We start from the raw sequence: 26,047 nt of genomic DNA, 5'->3' as shown, positions 1-26,047 counted from the left end.
AATGTTGTGACAGGTTGTGCTTATCCACGCGTGTTTTTAATTCACTCGTCTTCTCTTTTCGAATATGATGGTTTTGTTTTACTAGTCTCTCGAAAACATTAGTTAATATTTTCCTAAAATAAATATAAGAGTTAAAATAATTTTTAGTCATATAAATATCTTGAATTTCATATTTAATTCCTATAAAAAAAATTAGCAATTTTTTATTCTCCAAATATTTTTTGAGACAATTTTTTGTTCCTGATTTTAATCAACTCTTATGTATTTTAAGATTTTTTAATGGTTTTATAATTTTTTATATTCATGTTTATCTTATTATAAAAACATCTTTCATTAAAATTTAAATTTTTTTAATATAAGATTAACATTTATGAATTATTTAGCTTAAAAAATTCATATTTAATTCATCACTTATTTAAAATATTTAAAATTTTGCAAAAAAAAATAAAAATAATGTTATGATCGGAAAAAAAAACCCTTAAATATAATCAATAATTTGGACCGTGCAGGATAGCTTCATCATCAGTTACACAACACTGCAGTTGTGTTTGAGGACCCATTACAACCAGCATCATTCATCATTATGCTCTTCCTTAACTATTCATGTTCTGCCATTCACATTTCATCTTCTTCTTCATTCTCCTCAAACCCCAAAAACAACAATAACAACAACCTTAATCACCACAAACCCACTTCCCTTTCAAATCCCAACAACAACAACAACAACAATAACTCCATTTCTGATGATAATAATGATGTTTCCATCAAATTCAAAGCCCCAACACCTCCATGGATGAAGGGTTCTCTTCTTCTCCAACCCAAAGAGCTTCTCAATTTCACTTCACACTCAAATTCAAAAGTAGAACAAAAACGTGACCTTTCAGATAAATCTTTAACTGGTAAAGAAGTTAGAGGCAAAAAAGCTTTGAAGAAAATAGCCCACAAAGTTGAAAGGCTTCACAAGACTGATACTCAAATGGGTTCTGAAAAAGTTGAAAACTTTGGGTCTTGTTTGGAAGGTTTGATGGAGAGTGATGAAGTTGTGACAAAAGGAAGATTGCCATGGGAGAAAGATGAGAAGATTGATTTTTTGAGGGTAAAAAAGGAAAAAATTGTTACTTGTGCTGATTTGAAACTTGATAAGGTGTTGCTTCAAAGGTTGAGGAGTGAGGCTGCAAAAATGAGAATTTGGGTCAAGGTTAAGAAAGCTGGTGTTACACAAGATGTTGTGAAGGAAATTAAAAGGACTTGGAGGACAAATGAACTTGCTATGGTTAAATTTGATATCCCTTTATGTCAAAATATGGATAGAGCTAGAGAAATTGTTGAGGTTAGCCTTCTTTTTCCCTATGCTTATCTTTTAATTTTGTTCATCAAGAGATTAATTTTCATATACTGTCTGAGTAAAATGTGTATGTATTGTATGGTTGAGTTAAGCTCAACCTAAATTTTAAGATTATGGTATCACTATTTGAACCTACCCAAGATTCGTTTTCTGCTATTTGGGCTCTCTGGTCATGCTCCTTATGTATAATTAGCTGTTATCCTTACATGTTATGTGATGGCTATATTATTAGTGTTCATTTCCTGTGTGAATAGACAAAGACTGGAGGCTTGGTTGTATGGACTAAGAAGGATGCTCTTGTGGTTTACAGAGGATGCAACTATCAGTTAACCTCTAAAGATTCTTCAAAGATTTATACCGGTAATATTCCTAGTCAAAGAACAAATTCTTATGAAACGAACAAGGTGAAATCAGTCACCAAAGGTGATCTTTACCGGGTTGAATCTGACCAAAGTACAAGTGAGACACCGAGCAGGAATGCTGATCATAAGGATTCTCAATCAACTGACGTCCATGATACGAATTACCAACCGACTGGTGGATCATTGTATGAGAGGGAATGTGATAGATTATTGGATGGCTTAGGACCTCGCTTCATTGATTGGTGGATGCACAAACCGCTTCCGGTAGATGCTGACTTACTTCCAGAAGTGGTTCCTGGATTTAAGCCTCCATTTAGGCTTTGTCTACCTGATGCTGGTGTAAAACTCACTGATGGTGAACTAACATACTACAGGAAGATTTCTCACCCTTTACCAACTCATTTTGTCCTTGGTAGTACCCTCCTTCTTGGTGCAGTCCTTTAGGCCTCATTTGTTTTAGATTTTTTTTCAAAAAAAATCACTTTTTTTGTTTTTCTTCTGTTTGTTTCAGATTTTTTCAAAAATCGTTTTAGTAAAAAAAATGATTTTTTCTTCAAAATGAAAATCTTTTTTTGAAAACCATTTTCTAAAAAAATAGATTTTTATGATTGTAAACAAACGGAAAATAGCTTTAGATTTTCTTCAAAATCTCTACAAAAAAATCTCTAAATTTTTTTCAAAAAAATCATTTTTTTTTCAAAGCTTAAACAAACAGGCCCTTAATTTCTTTATCAGGCCGAGAATACATTTGAGATATTTATTTTCTTGTTTTATTCTTGATGCTGAAAATGGGTGTAGTTTATACCAAATATTTACCGGTATTTATCGGCTTAAAAAGGAATTTTTGTCTATTTTGTTTGCTTTGGTTTTGTTTTTTGGTCCTTTGGATCATTATCTTATCACATATGGCTAATTAATTCATTTTGATTTTGACCCTTTATTATGAAGGAAGAAACAGAGGACTTCAAGGCTTAGCAGCTGCTATCTTAAAGCTGTGGCACAAGAGTCATGTAGCAAAAATTGCTATCAAGCCTGGAGTTCCAAATACTGACAATGAAACAATGGCCAATGAACTGAAGGCAAGTTTCATAGAAAATTTACTTTTCAATGTGTGTGAGGTGCAAGATATTATAGACCTTAGGTGTAGGTTTAGTCAATGATATTATGTATAAGAGCTTGAGTTTTCATGTTGCGTTGAGTTGGATTTTATTAAATGGTTGTCCTGACTCACATTTTGGGGAAGACCTTATCACCTTGGTTGTCCTGACTTGGCCTAATACAGGAATGGTTGTTAAATGACAAGCCGACACCGGTAACAATTTGATAAAATGTATAGTTGAGTGTAAATACATATGTCGGTGTCGGACATCAAGGTTTCAATATGAAGTTTCAGTGCTACATAGTTGTTGAATGACTGTAATGGTAGGACCTGTAGTAATTTAATTTCGAGTGATTGGTAAATATTTCAGAATCCCTAGACTAAACTAAAATTACTTGTTGCACCAACAGTAGTTTTCCAGATTAGCTTGTAAACATGTTTTATTTTGAATATCATGAGAGACTGGTGGATTGCGCCACTCTTTTAGCTTGTATATTAGTTCTTGTACTGATTTTGATTTATATATCCAAAAACTGATATGAATAAGTTTAATGTCTGCAATACAGCGTCTCACCGGAGGAGTTCTATTGTTACGCAACAAGTTCTATATATTACTCTATAGGGGAAAAGATTTCCTTCCAAGTAGAGTTGCAGCTTTGGTAGAAAAGAGAGAATCAGAGCTTAAAACTAGTCAACTTCACGAAGAAGTTGCACGGATGAAAGCAATTCAAGCCTTTTCTTCTATCTATGAGTTGCCACTGCCACAAGATACGAGTACAAGTGGAACTTTAACAGAATTTAGGAACATCCAAAATAAGCACGAGGATATAAAAGAAGCCAATGTAGATTTAAACATTTCACTGGAAGCAGAAATATATAGATTGGAGAAGGAATTGAAAGTGCAACAGCATAAAGCTTTCCTTGTGAGATTTGGTTTATTGACTTTTTCCTTTGTTATATTTGTTATATTATGACACTCTTAAAATTAATCATGTGGATTATGCAGCTTAACAAGAAAATAGAAAGATCAGCAATGGAGTTATCAAAGTTAAATGCTGCATGGAAACCTGCTGGGCAGGATATAGACTTGGAAATAATGACTGATGAGGAGAGAGAATGTTTCCGAAAGATGGGGTTGAAGATGAGAAGTTGTCTAGTTCTTGGTAAAGTATTTTAACCTCTTGAATTTCATCTGACTATCCATTTGTCTGTATAACTTTCTCTAAGAAGCTATATTCAACAATGAGTGCAGGAAGGCGAGGAGTCTTCGATGGTGTATTGGAAGGACTACATCAGCATTGGAAACACAGAGAAGTAGCAAAGGTTATTACGATGCAAAGACTAATCAGTCGAGTCATCTACACTTCACAATTTTTGGAGAGAGAGAGCGGCGGAGTTTTAGTTTCAGTTGATAAACTAAAAGAAGGCTATGCTATTATTATTTACCGTGGTAAAAACTATAGTCGGCCTTCAGAAAAGATAGCGAAAAATCTTCTAACCAAAAGAAAAGCATTGCAAAGGTCTCTTGAAATGCAGAGAATTGGAGTAAGTGATTTGCTTTCTTTTGCATTCATCATTCTCCTAGTTTTGTTTGAAAATCCACATCTTATGTCCTTTATATGTATTTTTCAACAATTACATTTCACCTCCTATTCAAGACTGATTTGGCTACCGTTGTTTCAGTCGTTGAAGTTTTTTGCTCATCAGAGAGAGAAGACAATCTCTGATTTGAAGGTGAAACTGGTAAGTTCCAATAATCTGTGCATGAAAATGGCATTCGTATGTAAACTTTTACGAAATTATCCTTATTAACTATTGTTATTAGCCATCGTAATAAACATATAGTAAATATAATGATTTGAAATTAGTGCAGACAGTATTATGTAGGGGTATAATTGAAAAATAATAATTAATGTCACGTTGAAAAAGCAAAATGACACTTATAGATGAGTCTGAGCTTGGTGATATTATTAAGGACCATAGGACCATGTTTAACACACATTTTAGAAACTCCCGGGTTGAGTTTATTAAGAGACAAGCCAGTGAGATCGCTCATGTATTAGCAAGAGAGACCACGTCATTAGCTAGTTTCCACATTTTCATTGATGTTCCCCTTTATATTCGGGATATTATTGTGAATGAAATGCGATAATATTTTACTTTAAAAAAAAAAATCAATCATTCAAGTAAATAATAATAAGCAAATCATCAACACTAGTCATGGTCTGATACACAAGAATAAGGATTAAGCAAGTACTAATTCTCCAATCACTGGTTTAAGCAACCGACTACATCCATTTACGTAAGAATCAATTCAGTTATCTAAGTAGCTTTCTCAACCCGCACCATGTTGTACATTAGTACCTTCCCCTAAGCCAGATACTTGAAGGTGTTGGGGTTATCTTTGTCCCTCTCCAAGTAGTCCCGAGTGATGAGATCTTCAATCCGCTTCTTGATTGCTTTGATATCAGGCTTGAACATGCGTCCCAACTGCTCAACGCACTCCGAAACTAATTGTTGATGACCCAAAACTTTCCTACTCTTCATAATGCGCACAATAGCTGCATCAATAGCAATTCGCCAGTCTGTGTGTACATCTTCAATAACCTTCTTCCTTTCATCAACGGGTGGTAGAGGGATCTTTATCCTTCTCATTTTATCAGTAAATTTGGAATTGAACTCAAAGCTGTCTTTTGGGGATATTGTTTTAGTGTTAGGCTCCTTAAGAAGGATCTTGTATTTTGCGCAGGAAAGTGAATGAAGCAACCTAACTAGATCCTCATTATTCAAATTCAGCTGAGTCATAATCTCTGAATAACTTAACTTATTCGCATTGTTGAATAGTAACAGGGCAGCAGCCTGATAGGTTGAGACAATTAACTCAATGGTTTTTGGATTAAACTTGCCAATGATGTTGCAAGATCCCAGTGAGTAAATCCATGTGAGTTTTCAATGCTTTGTCATTGTTTCATAAAATCCCTTAAAAACTTCGACGCACTTGACCATCTCTGAAGGGAGGTTGAGATCACCGGACTTATAACTTGGCCAAAATCCAGTGGTAAGAACAGTGACTGTCAAGTCAATTCCAGGATTTACATATGAGTTCTCATTAAGATATTCCTGAAATTTCAACTGATTGTCCCTAGCCAATGTCAAGTCTACTACCATTCCCTCCATTTTCGATGTGAACTGGCCACCACATTGCTGCTTTAACCTGGTCAAAATACACTTCTCATGGTCATCATTCCCACTCCTGTCAAAAAGTAATCTTCGGCCAAGCTTCTTCCTGTAAAATTCTGCAAAGAGATCCTTGTCATTGATATATGCAAGCAGCTTGACTACCTTCTCAAGTGTGTCTTCAATGGCTTCATCACTCATCTTCTCACTTCCACCCTTTTTAAGGATATTATCACAGAATGAAGATAATAGTTCTGCACTTGAACTACCAGCAACAGTTTTGTTGCAGAATACCTCAAATGCATCCTTTAATGCCTTGTGGAACAGTGTGTGATTCATAAAGCAGTTATTAACGTATGTCATATACTTGTCATGGAGCTCTATGAATTTTCTGACAAGGACTTGATCCTGAGAGCCAGAACCACCTGCAGTCTTCTGATTGCTAGCACTTTCTTCTGCCAGTTGAACCAAAGCTGTACCCTCATCAGTAATATGCTGCTTGAATACATTGGCAACAGGATCCAGCCCTTTAGGTATTTTATGGTAGAGTCTATACATCCTAGAGAGATCATCCACCTTATCATCTCTAAGCAAGGCACGGCATCCTGAGTGCTCCTTCTCGAGTAGTTGACTTGCACGGTTTACTAGCAACTCATGTTGCACCGTTTCCACCAGTTTCTGCTCAGTGCTAGCATGCAAGTAATGAGACACTCTTTCTCTCTCTCGTTTCAAGCAATCCTCGGCCTTTATCATGTAATCTGGGCAGGAGTCAGACTCGATCCAGATTGTAGCCTTACTTTTGTAGTAATTGGCTGTATCCTCAAGCATCTGCACCTCAAAATCCTCTTCATATTGCACTATTTCACCCATACCAATCGCAACAAATATGTCAAGAACATTTTTCAACAATGATCCATCAATTTGTTCGCCCTCGCGCTCTTTGTAGATAAGATCAATCACAGCTTTCCTAGCATTAGCCCGCACCTCCGTATAAACCAAATCACGGAAGGCCGAAAGCCCAACTGCATTGAGCGGAGGAACGGAGGCTCGTGGAACATAGTACCGGTCCAGATAATGGAAGAAGCGTGAAAGCCACCTAACAAAAATCTTGTGGTTTGACCACCTCTGGACAAGCTCCCTCAGCATGAATTCATCATGCTTATCTCTTACAGCAGACAAAACCTAAAAAAGAATGTTGTAAAGAGTATCAGACACTGCAAATCAAATCATATACGACAAAAGGAATTCAAACAAATTTCTTTTTTTTTTTTAACGACAAATATATTATTATTATTAATAACGAACAGATGCCGGGAAAAGCATAATTACAAAACAAAATTTAAAACAGTGAAGTGAGAAAATAAAACATAAACAGTGGAGGTTTCCCTACCTTAGTTCTAATGTATTCATCAAAACAACCCTTATATTTGTCATATATCTGTTGTGAATAGTCAGATGGTGGCTTCTGAGTACACAAGTTATAAATGGTTGTGTACATCATCATGTACTCCTCGGAACTGAACTGAGGTTCTGGTAATCCTTCGAGAATTCTCTTCAACTTAGCAATCCCGCTCTGCATATGGGCCCAGCCTTGATCTAGGTCAATAGTTTTTCGTTCCATTGTAGCCTAACCGAAGCGATGAAGTGAGACGATCGATGTGATTGTGTATATATAGTTACCGTGAGTATGAAGCAAAACGATGTGATTGTGTATATATAGTTACCGTATAATTACCGTGAGTATGAAGCAAAACGATGTGATTGTGTATATATAGTTACCGTGAGACGATCGATGTGATTGTGTATATAAAGTTTTTTTAAATTATTATTATCTAACGTGAAATTTCAAATATAAATATAATTTTTTTTTGTGCTAAAACAAAACTTCTTTTGGAACGGACAGAGCAACAAAGTTGTCAGTGTCATTTTGCACTTTTTCATTTGACCAGAAAACTTAGGCTTCAAGATAACTTTATTTGTTCTACTGTATAACTGAGATTCTTCTTACAATTTTAGGAAGCCCTGCAGCACAGGAAGGAAATTGAGGCAAGAGAATATGAAAATTAATGTATGCATGTTTAAGACTTGTATCAAGCCTCAACTTCCGCATATCCACGATTGATGAGATAAGACATATGAAAAATTCAAGCCTCGGTGAGCATTGAGCGACGTGTTTTGGCAGTAAGCTTTCAGTATAGGAGCATTGTAAAAATTTCTTGTTTGAGCTCAAATGTGTAAACAAGTTTTTTTTTTCTCCTATATTAATTTGAAGTCAATCATTTACCATCACTATTTTCATGAGCTTATTCTTAGAGGAGGCGAGGTAAATGTATACCGGTATGTAGATATGTTAATAGATCAAAGGGTACAGTACACTACCAGGCACAAGTGTAGATATGTTTTTTTCTGTGCTTTTGTACGCCCGACCCATGTTAAAATACTGGACCAGTGTGCCGATCCGGTAGCCTGGCCTATTTTGACAGGTCGCGAGTCATTCATAACCACTGTATTGATTTTACTCAACTATTCTATAATATCAATTCTGTAGTCTACACTTGTTCTAGGATGATCAAGGATAATGTTTTTGTTTTTCTAGTTTTACGCAATGCTAAACTACAATCTTTAGATGGAAATATTGGTTCTGAATAATATTCTGCATACATGTTTAATTATATGATTGATTATATTCTAACTTCTTTTATAAAGAAATGAAGTGAAGACTTGAAAAGCTGTTCTTCGATGAGGAAAGGAAGCTCACACATACACCTATATCATGCAAGTTTGAGAAAGGAAAGTTGCAGATTGCGTTAGATTTCACTTTCGAGTGGTTAAAGACGAGTTGGAATTTTTTACTCCCCGTTAACTGAGATCAAGTTTCTGTAAGATGAAGCTGAATCTACTGTAAAAAAAAATGAAGCTGAATCCATTGAAAATGTATAGCCTGCATTTAGAAGATCAAAAATACTTCTTCCCTTGTGGTTAAATAAGTTGTAATATTGTTTTCATTATACTACTTAAGGTTACTAATCAATTTAATCATTTCATTTTATCTTTTTCTTGACCAAATTAAAATTAATTAAACACTAATGTCAAAGCAGACAAAAACAGTAGTTACTCAATAGCTTCAAGAAACAATACCAGACAAAGGATAATTTAACAATACCATAATATGTAGACATCACCAGAAAGATACCAATTTCCCATGGAACTTTCAACACAAAGAAAATAAATAAAACCAGTATCTTTAACTTTGGTCCCGTAAGTACGGCTTAAACGGTAAAAAACATGCTTAGAGAATTACCATGTACACTGTACACAAGTAAGTTGACATTTGAAAAAGAAGAAAGAAATTTCTCGAAAAAGTAAATCGGAAAACAAAAAAACATCTTACATTTAAGAATTCAAAATTCAGCAGAGTAGTTTGAGAATGTTACCAAACATAGCATCCTTGATGCAACAAGAGTTCACGCTCTTTGTCGCTGAGACGATAATTTGGAATGTTTATCTTTCTCAATGATGGCCTTGAAAATATCATCGTGACAATAACATTAGAATGCATTATAAAGCAGTTGCAGAAACTGATCTCTCTTAGTTGCTTCAAATTTTCTACCATGTGCATCACTCCTTTCTCTGTGACATCACTACAATTTTCCAATACCAATTGCAAAAGTCCACAACAATTTTTTGAGATCACAGAGTGCTTCATCATCAACTCTAGTATTTGACACGTTCAACACCTCCAGTTTGGAAACTCCAAAGTCCATTCTAAGTATCTTCACTCTTGAACAGTAGTTTAAGTTCAAATGCTTAATCTTAAAGCATCTCCTTAAAATTTGACCAATACCTTTTTCAGAAATGTTTTTACAAGACTTCAAATCAAGCAGCTGCAAATTGGGGAAAGTGGAGGCAAACATTATGATGCTTTCATCACTTAACCATAAATTGTGAGCCAAATAAAGAGACTTTAATTGAGGGTATACACCAAAGTCGATAAAAGAATCAAATTTCTCTACAATCTCACTTCCAATACTTTCAATTTTGATTTCACTAAGCGAAGGGCAGTTTCTAGTGACTGCAAACAAGGTTGATTGTGTGAGCTTATGACAACAACTAATGTTTATAGACAACAAATCACCAAGAAACGAAGACAACTCGGCAACATGCTGATCATTCAAAAAATCAGCATTTTGAAGATCCAAATGTTGGATATGTTGACACCTGGATAATAAAGAAAAGATTCCCGAATAACTATAACCCATGCAATCTTGGAGGACAAGCCTCCTCAAAGGAAGTCGTGTGATTGCAATAGAGGAGAGCAACTCGTTCGTTCGAGATATTGAAAGACAACAAATCAAGACTAGTTAAACTTTTCAAACTTGACAAAGAGTCGCTAAAATTTGAAGTAACAGACAGAGTATTCTGGTTTGAGTATATTGGAAAAGCATAAAGTCTTCAATGTTGGTCTCTCGCGGAGAGCAGAAGCAATACCATCGTCGGTTATGCCACAGTCAAAGAAGATGGCCTCTTCGAGAAGCTTACAATTTTTAAACAAGTGAAAAAGCTCCTTGTCGTAAAAGAAGAAATGATTAGTGAGATCAACCTTGCGAAGTTTAGAAAGTGCCAATGAAAGAGTCTCGTAATCTTTACTAAATTTATAGCAATTCATGAACCCGTTTGGGTTACTGAGATCGAGTTCTTCAAGCAAAGGGAAACAATCAGCCAGCAATGAGGGGTAAGTCAGTGCTATTGATATCTTCCAAATGAGAGAAGTCAAAGTTGTAATATTTTTGGAGAAAGCTCGCAAACCATTTGCGGGGATTCTGAGTTGGTCGGAGAGATTGAGCGATGTGAGTTTCAATGAGAAACGAGAGACTTGGATGAGAAGGTTGTCGAGGTCCTTGTAGTAGTAGTAGTAGTAGTACACTTAATGTCGATAGAGGTGAGGTTGGGAAACCTTTGCAAGAGGCAAGGGAGGAAAGGGATGGTTGGAATATAAATCAGTTGTTGCAACCACTGTGTTTCTTCTTCTTGTTCTTTTTGCTTGAGTGGAGTCCATTGTTGTGTTGTTTTTGTGGAAGCAAAAAAATCGTCTCTGTCTCTGAGAGGACTTGTGGTGATTCGGTGAATGATATACTGTGTTGTGTGAAGGGTGGGTGCCCCGATGAGTTAGGTTAGGTTAGGTTAAGTCCGTTAGTAAAATAAAATAAAAACCTAAAATAAAAAATATACAATTCTTTCCTGCCGTGACATTGGAATTTTTTTTTACCAATGAATTGGTTGGTGGAGTTTTGGCACCTATGAACAGATAGTGCAAAAGCATCCATGTATATACGTAAAAAAATAGGGCACCCGAGCCAACTCGTAAATAGTTCGAAACTCGATTTGATAATTGACTCATGAATTCGGTTCGTGGACCAAATGAGTTGAACTTGAGTTAAAAATTAAGTTCGTTAAATAAATGAGCTGAACATAAACTATATATAGTTCGACTCGCTTGGTTCATGAACTAGCTTAGTTATATTACACCGCTCAATAACGCTTTAACGAATATATATTTTACAAAATCCACCGTTAGATTGAAAGTTTATATTTATAGATCATCTATGTTAAGTTTTACAAAAATCTAAAAAGCATTTGATATGTTATTGAGGAAGATCAAAATTGACGGTATTCAATAAAAACGCATAAAGCGTTAATCTTGATTGATATACATCAATGAACTTTTTAGTTCCCTACGTAGGTTATTACCCACTCTCCCTTTACCAAATTTTTTTAATTGTGGAATTTTGTTGGTTTTTGCTTTGTAACTTTGTTGCCGGTATCGGTTTATGTTAGTGTAAATTTTGTATGTGTTTATTCATTATATACCGTACTTTATACCGTACTTTAGATGACTTTTATTTTAATTTAATATTTGTTTTTTCTTTTAAAAAAATAGTTTAAAAGGTTAAAAGTCAACTTTTGAAAAAAAATTGACTTCAAAATCATGTGATTTAACTTAATAAGTTGAACCTAACGAGCCGAACCGAACTGTTCGTGGACTTTAAACGAGTCTAACTCGAGCTGAAAAAAGAGTTCGTGTCAAACTTGAGCCGAGTTTTGAGCAGAACCAATTCATATCGAGTTGAGCTCAGACGAGTTCAACCCAGCTCGACTCGGCCCTAGTAAAAAAGAAAGAATGGATAATGCAATGTATAATACAATATTATAATGTATCTACCAACTAACATGACCGAGAGCACATTAACCACTTTATCATACAATCTCCCATAATAATGTTACTCAATTCTCGGTAACACATTTACAGAAGTGGAATACTAATTTATCTCAAGTTCCTAGTGTCATTGAAAATTGCCATCCATTGTTTCAAGGATGGATATAAATTTTTGAAATAGTGTCATTACTCATGTAACAATTTACGAAGTACCATTATTTAGCATTACTCGTATGAACACTACACACACAACTAGTACATTATTTAAATTGTTTTGAGCCTCTGTTTTTCCATCATATTTTCACTCCACCTCTTCTTTCTTCCTATTTTGGTCAGAAACTTGTCTCATTGCTCACTCGCGATGGCTGAGTCTCCAAGGCAACAACAGCTTATGATCAATCGGGATGTAGCCCTTTTAGTTCACAGACGATTTCGTGCTGAGATTTTCACAGTTGAAAACATCAACAGAGCTGGTTTTACGACAAACCAGTTTATGAATCATATGCATGCCCTTACTCGTATAAAAGATGTTAACATATTGGTTCATGTGTTGGAGCTAGGTAGGTTCTGAGAATAGTAGGTTTTGGGTTTCCCCAGAAACATGTGAGCTTGGTCAGTTAGTGAGATTTGTGGGTTGGTTGAAGACACTTGAAGGTAAGAATGCTAGCATGACCAGGGGGATGCGCGGGGCTGTTCAATCTCTGGAGAAGATATTGCGGACCCCTTACAATTAGGTTGCACAATTCTGAATGATATTAGTATAAACATAACATCTAGTACTATTGAATTTGGAAGTATCGAGTATGCAGAGGATGATTTGCTTTGAACGTTTAGTAATGAATTTTGGGTAATGTTTTAATGCTTCAGTATTTATATTGTAATTGTTCAATACTATGTTGGAAGAAAGTTCACTATAAGTCACTATAGCAGTAATTCCACTATGTTATCATTGCTACCTTGCAAAACTTAGTTAAGCTTAGTCTTCAATGTTATCTCTATATCAAGCCTCAAATGAACCAACACGAAATACAAAACCGTAAAAATGGTCATATTCTTATAAAAATTACAAAGCTTCACCTTGCATATTTGATGGTTGTGCAAAAAAATGATAACTCGAGCATCATGACTTTATGTGTTTCAATTGTGTAACCTTCTCAAAATCCAGAGGATGGTAGTTTTTTTCTACCTCCCAAGCCAATTGAGACATACAATTAAATGTTGACTTGGCACCTTTTTCATCAGTGACTTCTCTAGGGAAAGGAATGCGGACCTCAAATAAACCGTTGTTAGGAGAAAACAAACGCATATCCAAGCCCAAGCGATCTACCCATATCATCTTTGCTTCTGAGACCTACAATGGGAAGTCAAATTACATTTAAAGTTAACTCAAAAAAACTAACTTATGGGTCCCCAATATTGTTTTGAAATTAGGTTTCTATTTAGCAATCATATACAACATGTGATCTCTATACAGATGTTGGATAAACACAGTCACAACAAGACATGAATGGATAAATAAATCAAATGTTATATAGATACATCAGGTGCACTAATTAAATCAAAGGATAATAATGAAATAAAAATGGACGAAGTGTTGTTGTGATAATATGCAGGAGATGAAAGAGATTTGCAAGTCTAGCTTGGGCATGCGGCATCCCTGTGAAATTTTGAATTCAAATCCATCCAAATAAAAGACTAAAAGGAAAAGTACCTGGAAATCCAAATCAACATATATATTGCAAAAACGAGTAATGTCTTCCATATTATTGGCGTTAATTTCAGCGACTAAATTCTCAGCAAACTCTCGAAGGGGGTCAGGTTGAGCATTTTTGTAGTCTAAAGAGGTAAACCACACACCGTCCTGAAAAACACCGACATAGCCAACTTTATATCAGAAACCAACTTGCAAGGTTAATAAGCAACGCAACTTATTGGTCTAGTACCCTAGAAGTGTAGGCTAGAATATGATTCAAGGAAAAGAAGAATCAGGGCCTAACCTCCTGGAAGTCATCCAAATGCAGCACCCTATCTACAGCAATAATATACATAAATTCTTGATTAACTTCTTCTCCAAACCTCTTCTTCCACAAAGAAGCAAGCCGCTGCAGAATGGCAGTAGAAGTTTGATTAAACAAACAACATAAACAGAACACACAAGCATAGATGGTTATAAATTGTTGTACACAATTACAGTTGAGGTTACAAGGCCAGGGTTTTTGAGTTCTTCATAGCCACATTTGTCAACATCAATCCCATTTGTCAACATCAATCCCATTTGTCAATAATTTTCTATAATGAGTAAATGACCTAGTTAGCTCTTGAAATCATTTGTAATTAACGAAATTCAAAAATGATCCCAAAATTGAAAATTCTCAATCACATTAGTCCTTTTGAGTTAGTCAATTTAATCTTTGCAATTGTCTAAGATAAACTAAATGTGAATTTTTTTGTCTTAAGTATTGACCCTCTGGTTCCCAAGGGAAATGGGCTCTGGTAATCCAGAGTTCAACTAGGAGTTAAATAAAATTTGGCCTAAGATTGTTCCAGCCAGAGTTCGAACTCAAGTACTTCAATCAATTCGACCTTAACTGAAGTTCATTAATCACTTGAGCCGAACCACTTATTTCAAACTAATGTGATCTATTTGAATCCTGTCAAAATTTTGTTAATTTAACCGATCAAATTGTTCGACACCTACAATTTCAGCAACTAAATCAATGATTCATTACAATCACAATTTTCAAAAACCTTGTGTATATAATGTACCTATCCTAATCCTGATACTAATTGATTACAAACCATTGAATTTAATTACAAAATAATTCACATTAATTCTCTTACCTTGATCAAAACTGGATCTTGAGGTTTTTTAAGTGTTCCTTGAAGTGTACACTGAGGAGTCCGCAATCCAGATTGCAAAAACTGATAGACACAAAAACACAAACACATACAAAGCATCAAATAAAAAACCCAATTCCAAAATTATTCCATTTCTCCCAACAAAAAAAAAAAAAAAAACTCCAAAGTTTCAATACCTTAACATGAAGTGAAGAAGGGGTATCAATATTGTTATTGGTAATGGGAATGGAATTATGATTGAAATAGAAAAAAGGGTTTCCATCTTCCGAATCAACAACGAAACGAACACCAATACCAATTGGAAAACCCTGTTGGGTTAATGTAGAAAGTGTGCCAACCCTAGCTAAATCCATAATGGTTCTTGATACCTCAGCTGGAAATGGTTTTTTGATTTTGTTATCGGTTTTCAATACTTCAAATTGGGTTGTTGAAATTGAACATTTTGTGTTACGGAATGAGATTGAATTTGAAGGGTGAGTTGAGATTTTTGTAGTTGATGTTGTTGTTGGTTTTGTTAGTGTGAAACATGGTGCAGTGAAGTGTCTTGTCTGAAGAAGCATTTTTAGTTGGTTACAGAAGAAAGAGGATGAAATTGAAGTGGTCGTGTTCTTTCTTGTTCTTGTTCTTGTTTTTGTTAACTGTGGTTCAGTGTTGAATTGAAGCTAAAGGGAAAATGGATAAGAATTTGATACACGCGATCACAATGTGTTGTTTTGTTTCGTTGAAAATTACTCTTTAGGCCCCTTGTTATGCTCTCAAACCCCCCTAAAATGTCATTGGCTCCGGTTCCGGTTCCGGTTCCGGTTCCGGTTCCGGTTCCGGTTCCGGTTCCGTTTGGTAAATACAAACCGAAACCATTTATTTCGGTTCCTACAAACCGAAGTCGTGTCATATGGCTATATTTTGGCAAAAACCAGAAGAACAACGCCATTTCGTAACGTAACTACCAAAAACGTTTCGGTTCGGTAATTACGACCCGAAGTGATGTGTTCTACAGTTTAAAACATAAAACACTTCATCAACATTAGGTCGAGCAATGACATGTTCCACAACATTAACAGAGTCGGGTTCATCAATGTTTGCTTTCAATTCATCCGGAGGTTCCCCCATCCCAACACATATGCATATTAACCAATACAATCAAACCCAATCAGTAAACATGTCTAATTCAGTACGTATCTATCAAACCCAATTCAGTAAGTAACATACTACAATGCATTTTGACAACAACACCATTAAAATTGGAAAAAAAATCGAATAAAGCAAAGATTACCTGTTGTATGACTCCAAATGAGAATAGGATCCCTCTATGACTAAAGAAATGTTGCTTTGATGCCTTCCAAAGGTCCCAAAATCGCCTTAGATCGCAACAATCCTGATTGAGTGTTCAGGAGGTTATGATATGACAGGTTTTGTCACCTACTCTATATAGGGCGTCTTCGGTAAATACGGCCCGAAACTTTGCGTTTTCGGTAAATATGACCCGAATTTTAGCGTTTTCGATTCATATATACCGAACATTTATTTTTTTTAGAAAATTCAATTACTTCGGTAGTTATGTACCGAAATCCTGTAATACTATGATGAATCTGCTTATCAAGCCAGCGTTAGCCTAATGTCACATGACTTCGGTTTACAGGTACCGAAATTACGTTATTTCTGTTTGTAGGTACCGAAGCATTACAAGGGTAAAACAGTCAATATGGGGGGCCTGAGAGGAATATCACAGGGCTTAAAAAGAAATTTTTTGTTTTGTTTGTTTCGATGTAAGTAAACGTCACCTCTATTTTGTGCGGTTTTATTCTTTCCTAAATCAAATGGGCTAAGGCCCAAGAAAGAAAACTACAACTTAATCAATTGCATTCTCACTCCCCGTGTTTCTTTTCTATACATCAGTTTTTCATTTTTGTCACTGAATAAATATTTCGGAATGTGTTTTTTGAATTTGTTTTGCCTTGGAAAAAAAACTTGAGAATATGTTTTATGAATTTGAACTAAAAAAAACTTTGGAAAATGGATTTCAAAGTTTTTATATAAAGAGCAAAAATGGAAAAATGAGAGTAGAAAAGAAATATAGGGGGTTGGGAAGAGAAAAATAGCAATATGAGCTAAAAAAATTAGATCGAATTTGAAGAGGACATTGTTCATAAACAATCGAAGAAAAACAAACGACATTATCCAATTTGTTGATAAAAAATTAGATAGAATTTGAAGAGGATATTGTGCATTAACTTTTTTACATAGTAGAGTTTAACTGCAATATCCACTCCAACCAAAGATCTTCCATGCATAACTCGGTCTCATAAATGATGCACCCTCAAAAATCATTACATTTTTTAACATAAAAAAAATTATGGTTTGAACTTTGAATGGGCTGACTGACGGTAATTTTGGCAAATAAAAATGTATAGTCAATCAATCAACAGTCCCCACCCACCCACGCATGTCTAACGTTTGAAGACAGTACAGACAGACAGCTTCCTATGAATACAATCACCGCATCAACACCAATTTGTTGTTGCAACTGTATTCACACTCATCATCATGTTCATCCACCTCCTCATTTCTTTTCTCCCCCAATACATCCACAATTCAGAGGTACGTACTAAGTCAATCACTTCAAACAAAATGCTGCTGCTACATCAATTATCAATTACACTAACTTCTTGTATTTTGTTGTTGTTGTTGTTGTTGTTGTTGTTTATACAGGTTTGGTGTTAAACAGAAGAAGAAAGGGAATTGTTGAATCTAGCTCTGGAAACGGTGCTGTGTTTCGAAGCAATCAAGTTCATTCGTCCCCTTGGGATGATAAACCCTTTGAAATCCTTCCAAATGGTAAAAGGTCTTATTTGGATGAACAAGATGTTATAGCTTTTCTTGACCCACCTAATGATTTGATCCCTTTGGACCCAACTTCTTATAATCCTGCTGCATATCTTTGGTAAGTAATGCTCACTCACTTCCATCTTCCATGTGTTTATTTTCTTTCATACATTGGTTTCATTGTGTTGTGCTTCCTCTTGTGACATTTTAACGTTGATCTATTTGAGCTTATCTACCGGCATAACCACTTGTGAGACTATTTCCGAGGGAAAACCTATGAGAACAACTAACTTATTATGACATTTTTATAAGCTGTTTTCAGCTTATTTCTTTATATGAAAAAAATTGACTTTATTTTATCTTTTAATATAAATAAGCTGCAAAATAAGTTGTTTATCCATAATCCAGATAGGGTCATTGTAAGATTGGATTTTTATTTGTTTCGCATGTACTTTTTTTGGGTACAAGATGAGGTCAAAAGAGTCAAAACCAAAACTAGGAAGATAGGTTAGCAATTTTATAGATTGTGGTGGAGTGGGGAGGGGGGGCTATACCCGGACTTGATTGATGTAACCAAATGTGTCGGTATTGGACACGTCTTCAATCTGAAGTGTCTGTTAGAATAAGTTGGAGTTTGTTAAAAGTGTATGTAAGTTGTATAGGATTAGTTGCAAACTGGTTAAGATTAGTTAGTTTGGCTAAGATCAACTTTTGTCAATTTTTTTCTTTTTTTCTTTGCTGGGCTTCACAATACACTTCTCAACAGTGTCACCTTCAATTTGAAGTGTCAATGCTATATAGATAAAATATAAATGATTGAATGTAACCAAATGTGTCGCCGTGTCAGACATTGGACTGGCCTTTAATCTTAACTGGCAGTGCTAAATATAGCCAATTAGCCATAACAGTACACAGAAACTGTTGGAGTTAAAATATAGGAGAATTAGTTAGTTAGTTAGTTAGTTAGTTAGTTAGTTAGTTAGTTAATTGATTAATTAGAGATATCATGTATAAATAGGAGAATGTAATAGATCGAGATCATCATTGAATATTGTTCTTTCTCTCCTATTCTTTCCTATTTTCATGATACAAGTGTTCTTTCTTTCAATTCTCGGGTTCTTAACAGGGACATAAGATTTTTTTCAGCTATACTAACGACTTTATAAAGTGGATTTGAATACCACTTTCAATTGTTATTATGTGATTGTCTGCAAATATAAAAATGACATTTATTTGTGTTCACATCTAAAGTTGAGAACTCTTTCATTGGTAGTTGGAGAATGAGGTGTGTGCAGGAAATGCCGAAATGGATATCAAAGAAACACGGCTTTCTGTTCAGTTATACCAACCACTTTTTACCGTTGATTTGAATATGATCTTCAATAGTGATTATGTAATGCTAGTATGATAATGTAAAGAAGACATCTATATATCTCTACTTTTCTACTCTGTATACCAATGAAGGAGTTTATTATAACTAGGTTTTTGGTAGGTTTAGTCATGTTGCAATTGTATCGATGAAAGTTCTTAAATCTAAAGAAATTATTCTTTCTCTTTCACTCACTCACTTTCATATGTATGTTCAGGAAAAAAATTGAAGATATTCCGGAGGAAAGGCGTCATCGACTACTGCTATTGATAAAACCCAGGTCTTTTCCTCACTCCTTTTTGTTAATGTTCATACTATGCTAAACTGTAATTGGTATTCCGTGACGATCTTATTTAAACATGGGAATATGGACATCTTTGAGAGATTTGTGCAGACTTATATCAATGGCTTGGCAGATAGCTGGTACACGATACGAGGATCCCACGTTAGTAAGGAAAACCGAATCCATGTTGTTGATCAACTCCAACAAAGATGAAGCGATGCTTGAATATTACAACTGTCGAACAAGTGGGGGTAAGTGATGTTATTAATCACTGTTGTTGGTGTTTGTCGCAGTTAAGTTGAATACAATGAGGGCTTGTTTGGATTGAATTATTTGAGCTTATCTACTGACATGAGCACTTGTGAGACTGCTTGGGAGAACTTATGGAACCATAAGCTTTTCAGCCTAATTATTTTCATATGCTCTCCAAGATAGCTTAAACAACTCATAACTAATATGAAAATAATTTGACCTTATTTTATTTGTTGTCATAGAAAGAGCTTATACCATAAGCGCGCAATTAAGTCGTTCATCCAAACCGAGCCTGAGTTCATTCTGTTTCCTACTACACCATTGTGTTCCAATGTGGGAACGGGTGTAACGGATGAAGCATGAATTCAAAATGCTGTCCTCCTCTTGCTCACTAGCCACTATACCTTAGATTTTTTCCTATTTGACTTTATGAAATAAAATCCTTTAAATTGAATTAGTAAATGTTTCTTTCCGTGCAACTTCAACCTACCTTTTTCTTTGATAGTTTTCTCTTCCAACATTATGTTAGTGTTGTACCTCAATGTGTATGTGTATTTTGTCGTAAAATTAATTTTTGTGGTTCTGTTTGTATTTGCCTTTAGTTTTTAGCACGTCTCGATCTTTACAAACCCGAGTTATTAATATTAAACTTTTTGAAATAGGACCGATGCCAATTTCCTGGATTAATTCATTCAGAAAGGTAAACTTTTAATGTCCTATTTGCTCTTTTCCCTCTTGTACAGTATACTTGAAGACTTGGCTGATTGTTTTGCTATTTTTTAAGGTTATTTTTTCTTGCTCGGATGGAAAGACGTATGGACGACTTATTGGTAAGTTTCTCAATATATATATATATATATATATATGGCGAGGAAATGCATGAATTCCCTAACAACCATGCTCCTTATATCTCCAGATTGCAGTGTGTGTCTGATAGTGAATGTCACTTTGATTTCTAATTACATGCAATAGCACATAGGCCAAAAAATGAAATCATTAAAAGATGTGTAGTTTATTGACTTGAGTACTACCGTATATCTTTCCAATTTCAAGCAATAATGTAGTTGGTAGATGACCGTTCAGTTATTCTGGTCGCAAAAAATTTCAAAACTTGAAAACTCAAGTTTGTAATTACCCGTCATCCCATACTTTCTATAAACTATTATATTTATATGGCACTTCATTGTGCATATTTATTCAAAATTTAAGAAGTAGCTATTATACGTAACACATGCACGTGCGCGTGCACATATAGACACTTCTTACTTTCTCCTATAAAAGTCTTGAAATTGTTCCATGATAGTTAACATGTGCTTCCTTTTCTTTGTTAAGTGATGAAAACTAAGTTTATACATATAAAAGTAAAATAAGGCATATTCATTTTATCTTTTTCTGTTTATTGTTTACTCTTTAAATCACAGTTTCTCTATCATAGTATGCTTCAATAATCAATTTAGAACTGCAGAAATTTATTTACAAGGTTGTAAAAGCATGCTGGTTTTCCTAAACACATCAATGTAATTGTGGATTAATTAAGGTTCCTTTTTTGTTTTTTCAAGCTTAATTTGGTTGTTCTTACTAGTAACATAATTTGTGAATTTCACAACCACACAGGCGGATCAATTGTGGCTTCATTTGCTGATTCATTCGCTCCTCTTTATTTTACAATGACACAAATTAAGGAAGTGCTGTCAACTGAACAGCCTTGTGATTTAGCATATGAATTTGGGGATGGACTGTATGATATCAAAGAGCTTCCACTAGGATTTCCTAGACCAGGTAAGGGCTATTTTATTTCTTTCATGCAGAGATAATCTTATTATTTACTACTGTAATCAGCGAAGGTTATATTTGTAGGAGAGAGGGGGCATATGCGTCTACTAAAATTTAAATAATCTTTCATAAACAATGCATATATTATCTTTAATAATTTTCTTCTATTAACTTTTTAGCATGTGAAAATGGGACATCCAGTGTCATCCAATACCAACCATGTATTCCCCCAAATCACCCTACTACACCCCACTATAGTGATATGATGTGGAAGAATAAATGATTCTTATTGGATGTTCTTATAAAAATATTTTACAATGACGTAGCATGTCCATTAAACTCTTAGCATTAAATAGTCCACTACAAACTCCTGGATCGGTCACTGTCTGTAAGTTTATATTCGACTTTGTTTTAAGCATTTATCTATTGGTATTAGGGGTAATTACGCTAATCTTCATTGAAGATCCGGCTTATTGCTATGGTATCTTCTTATTATAGTTTAATCACATTGGTTCTGAAGTTGTCATCGTGTGTTTAGGGAGCCAGTGATGTATAATATTCTAAAAAATTATATTGATTTTTAGATGTTAAAATTGAACACTCAAAAGTTCAACTTCTCTGTGATAGATATCTGTATAGTGTATTCTTGTGACATTGCTCTCATTGTGGCTCTTTTCTAGTTATACCTTTTCTCTTCATGTTCATGTATTTATCCTGTAATACACATACCTTTCTTCAATTTGCTATGTTGTCTGCTGTTTCATTTATGTGGTTGTGATTTGAATCACATGCTCCAATTATATTTAATATTTTATTTTATGTTTTGCAGTTAAGCATCCTTATCCTTTCAACGATCAAATTGTCATATATGTTCGCTATCTAGGGCCGGGTGTTTCAGTAGGGCAAGCATGGCAAGAGGGAAGTAAGTTAGAGCAAATACCACGAAAATTATGTGGCGAGATTTTAATGGTGAAAGATTACTACACATCATTATAAGAAAGCCAGCGATGAAAGTTACCTGTTTTCCCTCAAATAAAATTGTGAGACTCTTTCCTTTTTAAAGTTTTTAGCGGACCAACCAATGCATATGCGGACAGCTAAGTTTCTGTTTCTTATTCATATCGTAGAGAATTATTATGACTTTTCCGTCATGAGTTTTCTGTTTATGTACATGCCAACTCAGTATATAACTAGTTGAGAGAATGCTAGAGCTACATTATAGATAGATCATAGCAATGTTTAATTATCGCTTTCGAACCCTAATTTGTACTCTATAGACACTAAAGTTTAGGTTGAATTCTAAAATATTGAAACACTGAGTACATTTTTTCGCTTTAAAAAATCCTATAATAGTCGATGGCTTGGACCGCTCATCCAGTTGAAGCTTCAAGATATGTAGCATGCTTTTTTTATCGACAAATTAATATTAATATGTTATGTTAGTAGCCAGAGTTTGAACTATGAATCTCCTTCTCGAACTCCTTCGGGGTGTCATACTCATATCTCAACCACTTGAACTGTGCCTGGGGGACTAACTACAACATTCCATGTGATTTGCATTCCCTTTTTTCTTGACAGTGACATTAATTATTAAACGCTGTGTCACTATTATTTATTTATTTATGTAACATGCCTTTCAATTCATAAAAGTCTATAATTGAAATTAACTGGTATTATATATGATTATGATTATAATCTGAATTGATAGGTGAGTTTGTAACTGTTTTAAAAAATTGTATAAACAAAAACTCATTAAAGACAAATGTGATCCACATGAGTTTGTAGTGTACAAAACAGACATACAGTCTATAAGGTAAGATGTCTATTTCCCAAGTTGTCATTTTTGTTGAGGTGGTTTTTGGTTGAGATTTGTCGGTGGGAGGTTTAGTGTATTTCAGGAATAACAGTGTACATACATAACATGGATGCAGAGGGACAATACATTTGGCAATAAGGGTCTATTTTAATGACAACCTTTAAAGAAGGGTCCAAATGATTGCATGGTTATGGTAGCTTTGGTCAGTTATGTCCAAAGAACGTTTGGTATGGTTCACTGTTTCGCTGAATCCTTAATCACACAAATGGACAAGTTTCTTAAAACACGTATCAATAAAGTACTTTGGGCCAATTATAATATAATAAGCAATGGATAAACGAAAAATATTATAACTTTTTAAGGTTTGTTCAACTATACAATAGTTTTACTTAGTTTGGAAATAGTTCCTCAATTAAAACAAGTTTTATGTTTTTGTTTTATTTATAAAATTCTTTGTAAATTTAGAGCGTGTTAATTTGAATAAAAAACTTTTAAAAGTATATTTTTACATTTGGTTTCTTAACAAAAAGAGCACGTGAGGGAGTTACTTTTGTCACCCTACTGGTTACTCGAGCGCTGTATTTTTACACATCTGCTACTTAAGTAGCGGATGTTATAAAATTAGAAATTTTTGAAAAAAATGTCGTCCGCTACTTAAGTAGCAGACAGTGTTTGAGTAACCAGTAGGGCGGCAAAAGTAACTCTCCTAATTAGTGATACCGTCTTCAACTGTAGATCAAAGTAACCAACAAATCATACCCTACACCTCATCCACAAAATAAATAGGAGAAAATCAAATTCTTTGGGGAAACAATAAATTTCACTCTTAAGGTGAATAAATAGAGTGTCTAGGATTTGAATCTCAACCCCAACATATATAACTAGTATCCGGACCCGTGCCAAGCACGGGTAAAATGAGACAAAAATTTAACATTTTAATATTAAAATTTTCATAATTCTCAAATAAAAAGAATGAAAAATGAAAAGTTATAACTTAAAAAAAAAATAAAGAAAGAAAGAAGGATCCCGTATTTGTCAAAAGGAGGCCTCGTATAAATTACAAAAAAATAAATCATTTCTCTTATACATAAAAATATAGACTGTTGGTCCCATAAGTCCTAGCTCAACTGACAAAATGCCGAAATTGTTACGCTGGACGTCGTGACCCAGGTTCGAATCCGGGATCTCACAATTATACGTGAGTTTAATTTCAGTGGATTATCACTTCATCTAAGACAAAAAAAAATATAGACTTGTGTGTAAACTTTAAAAAAAAAAAAAGAGTCCCCCAAACAAACAAAAAAAGTTAAATTAATGTCATAATATCCATATGAAAATAAATATGAAACAAAAATACCCTAAAAAGGTTATCTGAATATATCTTATATTAGTTAATTTTCACATCAATGTCCTCAAAATAAAAAAATATAGAACGTCGTATAAATTATAAAAAAAAGTCTTTGTGTTAATATATGAATACAAATATAGTCCTTATAGTAATATATTTTTTTGGTATTAACCCTCTTGTTCTCATGGAAGAATTCTCTGATAATTCAGAGTTTAACCGCCATGTAAGTATAGCCCCAAAATAATACATGTGCAAAAATATATGCCCATATAAATTATAAATACAAAAGTCTCACATAAATTATAGAATAAAGATAGATTCTCATCTTAATATATGAATATAAATATATAGTCTTCATATAAATCAACAAAAAAAAAAGTTATACTACTCCGTCCCAAAATATAAGCAAAAGGAGGTCAACAAAAGTGAATGTATCTGGACTAAATTTTAAACCAAATACATCAACTTTCATTGACCAATTTTTGCTTATATTTTGGGACGGAAGGAGTATATAAATAACAACAAAAAAAAGATGAACCCAGGCCCCATAAAAAATACAAAAAAATAGGTCAATATATGAATATATGAGTAAAAGTATAAAATCCCGTATAAACGTGTTAAAATAAAGCCCCCGAGCAAAGAAAAAAAGTATAAATGCAGGGTTTTCTACATCTCAACCATCGATGAAAAAATGTAATATGAATTTATGGTAGAGAAATTGTTTACCACCACAAGCTTTTACTAATCCCTTAATTTTTGAAAATGCCTTAATTTATGGGGTTCATCCAATATTTGACATTTCCAAAAATATATTGCATTACCATATATTTTCCAACTATTTTAAATATACTACAGTCAATAAATATATATACTACAGTCAATTTTTTTTAATGTATTCATAAAAAGAAATTAGTTTAGCTATAATTATTTATAAAAAATATTTCATTTAAAAAAAATTTATTTCGTTTTAATGTACCAATAGTTTTTTAAAAAATAAAAATTATTAAAAACCTTTTATTTAAAATATAAAAATTAAAATCTTTTTCCTTAAAATATAAAAAAAATCATTTAGATAAATACTTCTTTTAATTAGTTTTTTATTTTATGACAAAGATTAATACAAAATTATTTTTAGAGGATATTCTTTTATTCATACTTTTAATTCGAATTTGCTATAATTATATAGATTGATATTTCGATTTTAATTAAACAAAACGCGTGGCTAATTTACGCCCAAATATATTGATATATTTCAATTTCATTATTTTATTTGCTGAAAAAAAATGAGCTAGTAAACATTTATTAGAATTAGAATTCTTTGAATTCT

General features: G+C 34.0%; 4 protein-coding genes and 1 pseudogene across 7 annotated transcripts; 2 read left to right on the top strand and 3 right to left on the bottom strand.

Annotated features, from left to right (window-relative positions):
• The first annotated feature begins 486 nt into the window (after positions 1–486).
• LOC123924551 (chloroplastic group IIA intron splicing facilitator CRS1, chloroplastic-like) lies at positions 487–9,044 on the top strand. 3 transcript variants are annotated; one of them, XM_045977493.1, is made up of 8 exons: positions 487–1,330; positions 1,600–2,119; positions 2,656–2,786; positions 3,373–3,729; positions 3,813–3,969; positions 4,059–4,351; positions 4,490–4,549; positions 8,000–8,616. In XM_045977493.1, exons 1-8 carry the CDS (start codon positions 584–586, stop codon positions 8,048–8,050), a joined length of 2,316 nt encoding a protein of 771 aa, XP_045833449.1. In that variant the 5' UTR covers positions 487–583; the 3' UTR covers positions 8,051–8,616. The 3 variants fall into 3 exon arrangements, with proteins under 3 accessions (XP_045833449.1, XP_045833450.1, XP_045833447.1); XM_045977494.1 differs by lacking the exon at positions 8,000–8,616 and adding an exon at positions 8,690–9,044 and having other exon boundaries at positions 508–1,330; XM_045977491.1 differs by having other exon boundaries at positions 508–1,330; positions 4,059–4,549.
• LOC123924553 (cullin-1-like) lies at positions 4,961–8,008 on the bottom strand. Its single transcript, XM_045977496.1, has 2 exons — positions 7,374–8,008; positions 4,961–7,165 (listed from the first exon to the last, which is right to left on the bottom strand). Exons 1-2 carry the CDS (start codon positions 7,602–7,604, stop codon positions 5,756–5,758), a joined length of 1,641 nt encoding a protein of 546 aa, XP_045833452.1. The 5' UTR covers positions 7,605–8,008; the 3' UTR covers positions 4,961–5,755.
• Positions 9,045–9,413: 369 nt separating the features above from the next.
• Positions 9,414–11,307, bottom strand: LOC123923055 (annotated as a pseudogene).
• Positions 11,308–13,104: 1,797 nt separating this feature from the next.
• On the bottom strand, positions 13,105–15,745 carry LOC123924555 (glutamyl-tRNA reductase-binding protein, chloroplastic). The gene is made up of 5 exons (XM_045977499.1): positions 15,233–15,745; positions 15,039–15,119; positions 14,195–14,299; positions 13,909–14,058; positions 13,105–13,548 (listed from the first exon to the last, which is right to left on the bottom strand). Exons 1-5 carry the CDS (start codon positions 15,614–15,616, stop codon positions 13,318–13,320), a joined length of 951 nt encoding a protein of 316 aa, XP_045833455.1. The 5' UTR covers positions 15,617–15,745; the 3' UTR covers positions 13,105–13,317.
• Positions 15,746–17,198: 1,453 nt separating this feature from the next.
• LOC123924554 lies at positions 17,199–22,946 on the top strand. Of its 2 annotated transcripts, none has more exons than XM_045977497.1 (8): positions 17,199–17,654; positions 17,766–17,997; positions 19,466–19,528; positions 19,643–19,782; positions 20,446–20,483; positions 20,568–20,613; positions 21,398–21,562; positions 22,386–22,946. In XM_045977497.1, the coding sequence occupies exons 1-8, from the start codon at positions 17,540–17,542 to the stop codon at positions 22,550–22,552; spliced, it is 966 nt and encodes a 321-aa protein (XP_045833453.1). In that variant the 5' UTR covers positions 17,199–17,539; the 3' UTR covers positions 22,553–22,946. The 2 variants fall into 2 exon arrangements, with proteins under 2 accessions (XP_045833453.1, XP_045833454.1); XM_045977498.1 differs by having other exon boundaries at positions 17,391–17,649; positions 17,779–17,997.
• Positions 22,947–26,047: the final 3,101 nt, after the last annotated feature.

This window comes from Trifolium pratense, linkage group LG4 (genome assembly GCF_020283565.1).
Source record: "Trifolium pratense cultivar HEN17-A07 linkage group LG4, ARS_RC_1.1, whole genome shotgun sequence".
Taxonomy (NCBI): Eukaryota; Viridiplantae; Streptophyta; class Magnoliopsida; order Fabales; family Fabaceae; genus Trifolium; species Trifolium pratense.
Note: the sequence above shows the minus strand (reverse complement) of the source record. Positions and strands in the feature narration are given on the sequence as shown.